A 12,238-nucleotide genomic window follows, 5' to 3' on the forward strand; every position below is an offset into this window, starting at 1 on the left:
ACTGGAGATGAATCCGGTCTGATTTCACACCCTAAGCAGCTGGTTTTCAAACCAGGTGGAGCCTGAACCATCCTCAGGCTGAATGTGGATGTGGGTTTTGAGGGTACAGCAGATTCCGCTGCTTGGGGCACCCCTGAGAGCCTCTGATCTCTCCATTGCAGGCCGCCTGGACACGCGGCCCTTCTGCAGCGGCCGTGGCAACTTCAGCACAGAAGGCTGCGGCTGCATCTGTGAACCTGGCTGGAAAGGCCCCAACTGCTCTGAGCCTGAATGCCCAGGGAACTGTAACCTTCGAGGCCAATGCCTCGACGGACAGTGTGTCTGCGACGAGGGCTTCACTGGTGAGGACTGCAGCCAGCTGGCCTGTCCCAGCGATTGCAATGACCAGGGCAGGTGCGTGAACGGGGTCTGCGTGTGCTTCGAAGGCTACGCGGGGGCCGACTGCAGCCAGGAGGTCTGCCCGGTGCCCTGCAGCGCGGAGCACGGCACGTGCGTGGACGGCCGGTGCGTGTGCCGAGACGGCTTCGCGGGCGAGGACTGCACCGAGCCCCTGTGTCTCAACAACTGCTTCAACCGCGGGCGCTGCGTGGAGAACGAGTGCGTGTGCGACGAGGGCTTCACGGGCGACGACTGCAGCGAGCTCGTCTGCCCCAACGACTGCTTCGACCGCGGTCGCTGCCTCAACGGCACCTGCTACTGCGAGGAGGGCTTCACGGGCGAGGACTGCGGCCAACTCACCTGCCCCAACGCCTGCCACGGACGCGGCCAGTGCGAGGAGGGTCAGTGCGTGTGCGACGAAGGTTTCGCAGGCGCAGACTGCAGCGAGAAGCGCTGTCCCGCCGACTGTCACCACCGCGGCCGCTGCCTCAATGGCCAGTGCGAGTGCGACGATGGATTCACGGGCGCAGACTGTGGGGAGCTTCAATGCCCCAATGGCTGTAGCGGCCACGGCCGCTGCGTCAACGGCCAGTGCGTGTGTGACGAGGGCTACACCGCAGAGGACTGCAGCCAGCAGCGGTGCCCCAATGACTGCCACGGCCGGGGCCGCTGCGTCCAGGGCCAGTGCGTGTGCGAACAGGGCTTCAAGGGTTACGACTGCAGTGACATGAGCTGCCCCAATGACTGCCACCAGCACGGCCGCTGTGTGAACGGCATGTGCGTCTGTGACGACGGTTACACCGGGGAAGACTGCCGGGACCTCCGGTGTCCCCGGGACTGCAGCAACCGCGGCCGCTGTGTGGACGGGAAGTGCCTATGCGAGGACGGCTTCACGGGCCCCGACTGTGCCGAGCTGGCCTGCCCCAGTGACTGCCATGGCCAGGGCCGCTGCGTGAACGGGCAGTGCGTGTGCTACGAGGGCTTTGCAGGCAAAGAGTGCAAGGAGCAAAGGTGTCCAAGTGACTGCCACGGCCAGGGCCGCTGCGTGGACGGCCAGTGCATCTGTCACCAGGGCTTCACAGGCCCCGACTGTGGGCAGCGCTCCTGCCCCAATGACTGCAGTGAAAGGGGACAGTGTGTCACCGGTCACTGCATCTGCATCGAGGGCTACACAGGGGAAGACTGCTCAGAGGGTGAGTACCAGTGTGACAGCAAGAGCCATAATGGTCGTGATGTACCGGGTACGCACCGCAGGCTGTACTTGGTGTGTGCCCAGATTCTATTTCTATATGAAATTAATATCTTGATATTAAACACACGTGTGTGGGCTCTGACTCTGAGGTTGGTCCCTTGGTACGGGTTTGCCTGGCTGAGAGCTCAAAGGCTCAGAGGAGTTTTGTAATTTTCCCAGTGTCACCCCCAGAGAGCTGGTGTTTGGGTCCACCTAACTCATGTACACCGGGTTGAACCTCCATTGCCAAGGTGAGGTAGACAGAGATGACCCTCCTTTGGCTAAGCATTTACCTTCTTTCCTATTCTTCACTAACTTCATGCCAATAGCAAACCAAATCCCCTCATTTGGATGAAGTGAGCATTCAGCAACATTGAATAGACAGTAAGATTACATAGAACAAATGATTTTAAACGTACAGTCAGCTGGATTCACTGCTGATCACCTATGAGGTAGATATGTCTCTTAAATTGTCATTTTTTTACTGGCTTTGTCTCATGGGCTTATGAATTCCTTAATAGAGCCCTGTTCCCAGCAGTTAGCGCAGGACATGGTACATAGTAACTGCTCAGGAAACACAGGACATGGTACATAGTAACTGCTCAGGAAACACTGGTTGAACCATACAGCAAAGAATGATTAGGCTCATGTTTTATGAGGTCTTTGTACCTCTCTTACCTGTATTGTAATTGTCATAGTAGAATTTCTGCTCTTGGCAGCTAGGAATAAATAGCTCTGTGGTTAACATGGCTGAAGTATGGAAGTCTGGTTGAAAAGGACGCAGGTCAGCAGGGAAGATGTGTGAGCTGCAGACTTGATAGGGTTAGCACTCTTGAGCAAGTTCAGATGGCGCTTTCCCGGGACCCACAGCCTGCATTTGAGCTAGGACCCAGGGATGGGAGAAGTAGGAAGGGCCAGGTCATGAGGAGCACTGAAGGCCACACCGACCTGGAACTTCACCCTGAGAGCAGTGGATGAATGGATTTCAGAGACGGATCCCAGCAGGGCATCCTTGATGGCTCCTGCACTTTAGAGAGGATGGAGGCTCGATCTCAAGGCGAGAGCCTCAGGCCTCTTTTGATGACAGTGGAAGGGCCGGTGGCCCATGAAGCAAACCTAAAGGGATCTCAGAGGTACATTACTCACCCCAGATGTCCTTTCTCACTCCTGCCAGTGTCCCCTCCCAAAGACCTCATTGTGACGGAAGTGACGGAAGAGACCGTCAACCTGGCCTGGGACAATGAGATGCGGGTAACGGAGTACCTCATCGTGTACACGCCCACCCACGCCGACGGCCTGGAGATGCAGTTCCGCGTGCCCGGGGACCAGACATCCACCACCATCCGGGAGCTGGAGCCTGGTGTGGAGTACTTTGTCCGCGTGTTCGCCATCCTAGAGAACAAAAGGAGCATTCCCGTCAGCGCCAGGGTGGCCACCTGTGAGTGCGCAGAGCCCCTGTGGGCGGTCCCCGCTGGTCTCAACCCACACAGTGCAGGACCTTCCCCATGAACTACCTTCATTTTGCACCCTTAGCCCCCATTATCCTTTTATAGTGACCCCCAAGTAAGCCTGGAACCCAGTTGAGTCCATTATCTTCTGTCATCAACTCCTCATTTCCCACCAGTCTCCCTCCTGGCTCTCCCCAGGTCCTTCCTCTGTAGCAAGTACTACGTATCAAGTGTTCACCAGGCACCAGACTTTGTACTAACTCACCTAATCTAGGAGACAAGAGCTGTTGTTAACCCCGTGTACAGATGAGGAAACTGAGACTGAGTGGTTAAGCGTGGTTAAGTATCTCATCCCAGATCCCACAGCTGACAGTGGTAGAGATGGCCTTTGAACCCTGGTAGTCCTGGCAAATTTATGTTCTTAGGTACTCTACTACCTTTCTAAAGAGCTCACTAATTTGCTTTTTTATTTATTTATTTTTTAAGGTTAAGGTTCAAGTTGTTCCTTTAGGAGTCTGGCGTCGGCATAATTACCTTGGTACCTGAAAAGCAAGCTGTGGCTAGAAGTTGGTCTTGTCTTGCTTAGTAATAATGGCATTGGCTGCCACTTAATGAACTTGGGCTTCATGCCAGGAAGCAGGCCCGGCAGACAGCATGCAATATCCCACTCAGTTCTCAAATGATTCCTAAGGACAGTCATATGTGCCTCCTTCTCCCAGGGAAGAAGAGAGTCACAGGGGGTTTTGTGCATCTTGCCCAAGGTTACAGTGTTAGCTGAGATTCTGGCCTAATCTGTCTCATTCCAAAGCCTGTACTTTATTAGGGTTTAACCATATGAAATTGCAAATATTTCATCATATGATTAGCTGCAATGTTAATTTTCATACTGCTGCACAGGAGACCACATCCTAAAAGAAACTTTAAATAGACTCCAGCTGTGGCCATCAGCCCCAGGGTGATGGGCAGCCATCATGGGTATGGTGGAATCAGGGCTGCATGGCTCCCAGCACACGCCTGTCCATCCTTATGTCCCTTCCTGTGCTGCTCCCTACAGACCTGCCTGCACCTGAAGGCCTGAAATTCAAGTCCATCAAAGAGACATCTGTGGAAGTGGAATGGGACCCTCTAGACATTGCATTCGAAACGTGGGAGATCATCTTCCGGAATATGGTAAGGGACACAGGGAGCAGGTCTGTCTGAACTAAGAGATCTGGAATATGATCAAAGGATTCTGCAGAGTTTTACATCTCTTGATTTCCTTAGCTTTGGGCAGAAGACAAGGCTCTAACTAGCACTTTGTGTGTTTGCATATATATTTTAAGTGATGTTGGTTTTGCCCTGATTTTAATAAGTCAGAAACTATAGCAGTTAAGGCTAAAAGCCTAGACAAATAGAAGTTAAGACATCTCTAGGTTCCTTCTTGAAAATCTCAACCTAGAGCCAAAGAAAAGAAGAACCAGACTCTCCAGCACAACACCTCCAGGCTTATATCAGATTAGAGCAGCCCTTACCCACCAAACAGTACAGGAGTGGCAGGGAACTGTTTCTGAATTTCAACCCAGACTCTGCTACCAACTAGCTGTGTAACCATGAGACAATCACACAACTTCTCTGATGCCAGCCTCTCCGATTGTCTGAGGAGGGTTGTTTGTGGCTTTAGAATCCCTTTGCCTCTCATATTCTGTCATTTGATTTACAAGTCAACAGATGAGTAGAGAGATTGACAAGTGGGAGAAATGAACTTGAGACATGGCTTTATCCCCTCTGTATCCTCAGCACCTGACATGGATCTGATGTACAGGAGGTGTCTAATAGAGGGAAGAGTAAAAGAGGAATGATAAATACAGTGAGACGCTGGCACCTCTTTTAAGTCTTATCAAGGGGTTCCTATCTTTCAGAATAAAGAAGATGAGGAAGAAATCACCAAAAGTCTGAGAAGGCCGGAGACCTCGTACCGGCAAACTGGTCTAGCTCCTGGGCAAGAATATGAGATCTCGCTGCACATCGTGAAAAACAATACCCGGGGCCCCGGCCTGAAGAGAGTGACCACCACCCGTGAGTATCACCTGTGACCCACAAGCAGCTGACTGTGGCTCGTGGAACCTTCTGGTTGAGAAAGCTCCCTCCTACATCACGCCTGTATGGCTTAGCTTTTGCTGATTAACAAAAGGCCCATGTAGTGGTCTGAGAATAATTCTGCTGGTGACCCCTCAACTAGGGGGCGGGCTCAGCTGAGCTGGCCTGACCTGGGCTCACTCATGCACCTGTGGTCTGGGGCTGATTGGCCCAAGATGGTCTCATCCAGGATGGTGACTTTGGGCTCCACATGGGCTTATCCTTGGGTTGCTCCCCTGGAGCTGGTCCCACATCAGTTGTGTCAGAGCAAACCTCAAGGCCATGGAGCTTAAGGGTAGGAAAACAGACCTGTTCCTTAATGAGAGGAGCTTCACTGTCCCATTGCAAAGGAGCAGAAAAATAAATAGTTGAGATCATGGCAAACCCACTGCCACATTATCTAATTTAATACTAACACCGAGTCCCATGACAGAGCCAGGGTAAATATTCATGCTATTTATTTCAAGAGTAGAAACTAAGGCTTGGAGAAGCTGAATCACTAACTAATACTACATAGTTAATACAATCATGGCCACAACTAATTTGAAGCCGGGGTTAATTTTAGAACTTTAAACCCATGGCCACTAACATTAAATAGCCTCTGTTTTGTGCAGAATGTTGAAACCTAAGTAAAATTTCACTCAGTCCTAATTTGTCAGAACTTCTTGGAGTAGAATAAGATTTAGATCACTCCTAGATCATTTGGTGGGAAAAAAATAATAATAATCTAAATTTGGAGTTGTTCTATTAGGGAGCAATTTTTTTAAAAAAGAAGAAAATAATTTTGCATTGCCATTTAGGAAAAGCTCTTAACTATTTTCAAGATAGCATATGTGCCAGCTCTCGGGAATTGACTCTTCTTGGCAGGGGGTTGTTGGAAAAGTTAAACTGTTGACTAATGACAAGAAAGAACATCTTGCATTTAAATGTTTGCACATTTTGCTGAGCTCAGAGCCAATTCCTAGGATCGTCTCCTTCATAAGCAAGTGTGTTCCATCATCCTGACACATCTCTCTGCGGTAGGTAGGAGGCAGGTACCAACAGGAAGAAATCATTAGGTCACCAGAACAGCAAGGAAAAGATCAAACAAATGGGCTTATTCCCTGTAGAGAAAACACCCTGAAAACACAAAAGACATTTCTTTCATTGGCCTTTTCTAAAATTTGAGAATCGGCTGCTTTATTTTCTTCTTATTGAAGAAGAGACACCCAACATCTGGAGTTTCATAATACTGTAAATATCAACATGGAAGGACAGATCTTTACCTGTTCATTTTGTTGATATAGCTAAAGTTTTTCCAGATTCAAAGGACCTTAAACTGTCAGTGCAAAACATGTTTGGCTCCTTCCTTTTGTCATTTAGATGGAGGTTTTCTTATTGCTATTTTTGACATGGATATTTTTAAGAGGTAATATCATAGAAAGGGCAAAGGGCATGGCTTTGGATGCAGTGCACCCTGAGTTTAAATCTCATCTACACATTCACCATCACTTTGGAAAAGTTCATTTCCTTAAGCCTCAGATCTGACATTTAGCAAATGGGTGCTCAGTGTCCTCCTTGTGAGGTCGTCCCGAGAATTCTGACGTGCATTACAAAGTCCCATGCTTGCAACATGATTGGCACGTTGCAGTGTTAGTTCTCACTGAGGAAGGAATCCAAATCTAGGGGGATATCAGTGTCCCTGACCACATCCCAAGCTCTAGTAAAAGGAGTGCTAAGGAAGCTAGGGCGTACATGACTGTCAATTTGCAATGTCGTGGTCATTGTGCATCTCACAACTTGTCATCAGCAGACCGGGACTGATATCTCAACACCTGGTCTTCAAAAGTAGACTGAACTCTCCTCCCAGGCAGCTCTGAATCATTCCTCTTGCTCACTCTCTGCAGAAGCCTCAAGCCTTCTACTCGATACCTTTTATTCAACCAATACTGAACACACAGACTTAACTGTTTTAAAAAAGAAGGGAAAAAAAAACATTTACCAAATGCCTGGTGTGTGCCTGTCTCTAATACTGGGGACTCAGAAAGGTCAAAGATTTATTCCTGGGTGAAGGAATAAATGAGGGAATGAGCACATCTAAACTGATTCAAAGTGCAGAGAAATCTGCTACTACACAAGGGGAAAGTGTGACATTGCAAAGCTCTTTAAGGCCACAGCAGCCCCTGGGAGGGGGCTGTGTTTACCTGGCTATAGCAGGACCAGGGAGGATTCATGCTAGGAGGTGACAGGTAGGTGAGATTTCTAAGGATGAACAGAGAATGTTAGATAGGCAAGGGTCACCTTAGAGGACACAGAGGGACAGTATGTGCAGAGGCCGGGGGGGGTGCAGCCAGGAAGGGGTGCAGCCAGACTGAGCAGCTGTGCTGTCAGAGCACAGGACACAGGAGGGATGGGGCAGCAGGAAGCCAGGAGGAGGATACAAAGAGAGTCCAGGACTGAGACAGCAGGGGCTTTCTTGCCAGAAAATTAGATCACTTTGTTCAAAGGACACATCCCATAAGCAAATTTACTCAGTTGCTGAGAAGAGTAATGATGATGATGATGGTACCAACCAAGGAAAGGGTACTGCTCATGTGACTGTCGCCTGCCAGGCCCTGTGCCAGAAGCTTCCCAGGCTCTGTCCCCTTCACTAACTGAAGAAAAAACACAACCTAAGGTAGCTAGCGTGTCTCCACTCATAGCTCATCAGACAGGATGCTGAGGCTCCACAAGAAAAGGGAAAGCAAGTGGTCCCTACATACCTGAATGTCTACCCTGGGTCTGGAGGGCTGCAGTGACCCTCCCTGCTCAGCCCCTGGGACTGGCCTTCATCTCTGAAACTCTTCCTCCTCTGCCTCTCACAGGCCTGGATGCCCCCAGCCAGATGGAGGTGAAAGATGTCACTGACACCACAGCTCTGGTCACCTGGTTCAAGCCCCTGGCTGAGATCGATGGCCTTGAGCTCTCCTACGGCATCAAAGATGCGCCCGGTGACCGCACCACCGTCGACCTCACGCACGACGAGAATCAGTACTCCATTGGGAACCTGAAGCCCGACACCGAGTACGAGGTGTCCCTCATCTCCCGCAGGGGTGAGATGTCCAGCAACCCGGCCACAGAGACCTTCACCACAGGTAACGGACCTTCCTCTGTAACGGTAGGGCAAGGAAAGATGGCAGGATTTCTGTCCCAATCACGATGGGGTGTCCTCGCTAAGAGAAGTACAGAGGGGATTTTCCACTAAGAGAAGTACAGAGGGGATTTTACTTCTTTACATTCATTTTAGGCTATTGTAGCAATTAATTTTCAGAGAAAAAAATTCCAAATAACCTTCCAAAGTTTTTCTTTTTCGTATACATAGAAGATGTTGGTTCAATAGTCACAGACAAATTTTAAAATACAATTTAAATAAGCATTTTAGAAATAACATGCATTATATAGAAAACACGAACAACAAAGAAGCCCCTCAAGTCTCAGCCTGTGGTATTAGTTTAAAAGTGCCAAAACGTCAGTTGTTTATTCATAAATGTTTTGTCAGAGCTCAGCACTGTATTAGCTGTTAGAAACACAGTGACAAAGTACAACAAACCAGTTCTTAAACTCGTGATCTTACTTGTAAGTTTTTGTAGTGTTCTTTAAGAACAAAGTCTGAGAAAAATGAACATTATTAAAATATCATGAAGGTCAATCATGGGAAAAGGTGCCAAATCGGTAGCATTTGTTCAGATTTGTGTATCAGCTGATCAAGACCCGGGGACTGGGGGCAGTTTTGTCGTCTCTCCCCCAGGGGCAGGAGCCTTTTGTATCTCAACTTGAACTGTCAGACTCCTGCTCTCCTGGTCCCTGGAGTTTCCAATGCAAATGTTCCTTCTTCTCCCACACAGGTCTGGATGCTCCCAGGAATCTCCGGCGTGTCTCCCAGACTGACAGCAGCATCACCTTGGAATGGAGAAATGTCAAGTCGGCCATCGACAGCTACAGAATTAAGTATGCACCCATCTCTGGTGGTGACCACGCCGAGGTCGATGTTCCAAAGAGTCAACAGGCCACAACGAAAACCACACTCACTGGTGAGCTCTGCATCCCCAGGGCCCTGGAAGGACAGTCACTTGCTCCCACTTGTCCCCATTTCGCATCCCTCCAGAGGGTCTCAGAAATTCCTCTCCCTTGAACTTCAACAAGTTCATTTGTACACATCGCACTGAGAAATCCATGTCTAGGGACCAGTTCAGGATCTTTTTTCTGTTTCCTTTTTCTTTTTTCTGTTTTCTCTTTTTTTTTATCCTGGAACAGTTTTTCTAGTTCTAGGCTGAATCTCAGGGTTCACATTCTCTCTTAGGTCTGAGGCCGGGAACTGAATATGGAATTGGAGTTTCCGCTGTGAAGCAGGACAAAGAGAGCGATCCAGCAACCATCAATGCAGCCACAGGTGAGGGGCACCTGGGATTCCCACCACCACTGAGCTGGTGCTGAGCAGACAGGACAGGACCAATGAGGCAGAAGCCTACTTAACAAAACATAGAAGTCCCAAGGAGAAAGGGCCCCCGACCACTAGCCCAGGCGTTACGTTCAAACACTTTGTTTGCCCAACCAATGATGTGGACACTGCTCTTTGTACAATAAGGGGATGAGGGGAGTTTTTAAAGAAAAATTGGAACCAAACATTATAAGAAATCTACATTTATAAGTTGAGAATCAATTCTACTTTGTAATGTCATTCCCTACTTAAAACACACCTGGGGAGTTTGCTCTTAACATCTTAGAAAGTAACCTCCAACAAGCAGAATATAATTGGCAGGGTCATAAGTTCAGGACCATCCTATGGCTCCAGTGTAATAGTCCCATCCCAGGGATCCCACATGCTACCCTTTATGGCCACAGCCACTTCCCCTTCTGCCTAGTCCTAGGTATTCCCTGATGTTCATCTCTAAAATTTTGCCATTTCAAGAATTCCACATAAATGGCATCCTATGTGTATTAGTTCATTCAGGATTCTATGACAAAAATGCCTGGACTAGGTGGCTTATAAACAGGAGGGACTCACTTCTCAGCCTGGAAGTTAAAAGGTGAAAGATCAAGTCACCGACATGTTCAGCATCTAGTGAGGACTCTCTCTAGCTCATAGAAAGGTCTGTCTTTTCCCTGTGTGCTCATATTCCAGAGGAGACGAGGAATCTCTCTGGAGTCTTTTTTATAAGGCCACTAATCCTATTCATGAGGCCCCACATCCAAAGACCGTCACACTGGAGATGAAGTTTCAACATAAGAATGTGGGCGACAAATACACAGTCCATAACAAAATAGTATGTGTCCTTTGACACTGACTTTTCTCCTTCAGCACCATCCTTTTGAGATTCATCTAAATTGTCTCCTGTATCAATAGTCCATCCTTTGAAGTGCTTCCACCTGAGTGACACTGTGGAATAGTATACCATGACATCGTTATTAATCTTCCAAATAAGCCACAAAGTAACACATAACCAGAACAATTTGCAAACCTAGAAACCAAAACTCAGAGGCACACAGTCTCTGGGGCTGACTCCAGATTCCAGCTCAGGAAGCAGCTGTGCCTCCCAGCCTTTAGAGTATCCATCTCTCTGCTTTTCTCCCAGAAATTGATGCACCCAAGGACCTTCAAGTTTCTGACACAACGGACAGCAGCCTGACCCTGGTCTGGAGGACACCATTGGCCAAGTTTGACCGCTACCGCCTCAATTACAGCCTTCCCACCGGCCAGTCAGCAGAGGCCCAACTTCCAAGAGATACCACCTCCTATGTCCTCAGAGGCCTGGAACCAGGCCAGGAATACACCGTCCTCCTAACGGCCGAGAAGGGCAGACATAGGAGCAAGCCCGCACGTGCCAAAGCATCCACCGGTAAGTCACCCGGGCCCCACAGAGCCCTCTGCCAAAGCTGAGCTTTGCCAACCCCTTCAGTAAGGTTGTCCTTATGTGAGCAATGCAGACTTCCTCCACCCAAAAAGCCTCCAGATGCTGCCTCCACAGAGCTGCCTGCTGGTCTGTCCCAAGTATTAACTTTCCTCTCATCCACTATTTCAGCAAAGTCCCCTAGAGAGACAAACGTGGTTTTTAAACATTTCTTCCCAGGAGGCTCAAAGTGACAGGGGCTGTATTCGGCTTATTTTTACTTGTTTTCTTTTTTAAAATTAGGTGGTGTTTCGCAGAAACTCTTAAATTGTTGATTTCTCTTCTTTAGCCCAGCAATTAATTTACTTTGCTTTTTTTTTTTTTTTCTAAAGATGACCAAGATGTTGGCAATTATTTGGGGTTGTTTTCCATAACCTGTATTTATTCCAGGTCTTTTGCTTTTCTCTCAGGTTGCCCCTGAAGAGTTGCAAATGGTCCTTCGCTCCTCCCTCAGCATCTTTCTCGTTTTCTCTTTTCTCTTAGTCATTTAGAGGCTAACCTGTTCTATCCATGATGACAGCTGAGTCCTGACCTTCAATGCCCCTTTTAGCCCCTTCAGTCCTAATTACTAAACCTGCGGCCACATTTTCTCAGTGGCTAAGGTGAAGAGAATCAGAAGAAAAGAAAAATCGTTCTTTGTGTATGATACCTAACACATGCAATTTCGGCCACTAAGTATTCAACTGTGGGTGGAAAATGTTACTTCTTCAGGTCGAGCAAGTCACCGTCCTAACTTTCAGTTTCCGTGATAAGTGTGTATTGAGGTTCACCTGCACACACCGGACTGTGCTGATGCCTGAGGAGCGGGGGGTCACATCGTCACCCTGCTACGTTGACCTATGTCTCCTGCTCACAGTCCTCAGGGAAGACCCAGGATTCAGAGCTACATTAGGGAAGGAATCAGGAACAGGTAGTAGAGGTGTCCTGGCAGAGGGGTTGCCCCAGCTCCTCCATAACCAGAAGAGGAGTGCCATGGCAGCATTGGGCAGTGCCTTGAAGCGTCTTGGTCTTTTATAAATATGTTCAACTGAACTCCCCAAGTAACAGTCACTTAAGCAAAATAAAAGTTGAGAGAGGAAAATCTCTCATCAAACAAAGCTGGAGCAGGGTGGTTTGGAGACAGCGTAGTAGTTTCCACTTGTCAGGGACTCCGGCCTCTT

General features: G+C 48.5%; 1 protein-coding gene across 4 annotated transcripts in view; it reads left to right on the top strand.

Annotated features, from left to right (window-relative positions):
* Positions 1 to 12,238, top strand: part of Tnc (tenascin C) — a 91,631-nt gene that overhangs the window by 25,740 nt on the left and 53,653 nt on the right. For all 4 annotated transcript variants that reach the window (XM_047524832.1, XM_047524833.1, XM_047524834.1 and 1 more), the window contains exons 3-10: positions 162 to 1,571; positions 2,784 to 3,047; positions 4,112 to 4,227; positions 4,956 to 5,112; positions 8,016 to 8,285; positions 9,036 to 9,221; positions 9,491 to 9,580; positions 10,764 to 11,027. In XM_047524832.1, coding sequence (XP_047380788.1) covers positions 162 to 1,571; positions 2,784 to 3,047; positions 4,112 to 4,227; positions 4,956 to 5,112; positions 8,016 to 8,285; positions 9,036 to 9,221; positions 9,491 to 9,580; positions 10,764 to 11,027 — 2,757 coding nt within the window. The remainder of the gene's footprint in view (positions 1 to 161; positions 1,572 to 2,783; positions 3,048 to 4,111; positions 4,228 to 4,955; positions 5,113 to 8,015; positions 8,286 to 9,035; positions 9,222 to 9,490; positions 9,581 to 10,763; positions 11,028 to 12,238) is intronic.

This window comes from Sciurus carolinensis, chromosome 14, assembly GCF_902686445.1.
Source record: "Sciurus carolinensis chromosome 14, mSciCar1.2, whole genome shotgun sequence".
In the NCBI taxonomy this organism is placed as follows: Eukaryota; Metazoa; Chordata; class Mammalia; order Rodentia; family Sciuridae; genus Sciurus; species Sciurus carolinensis.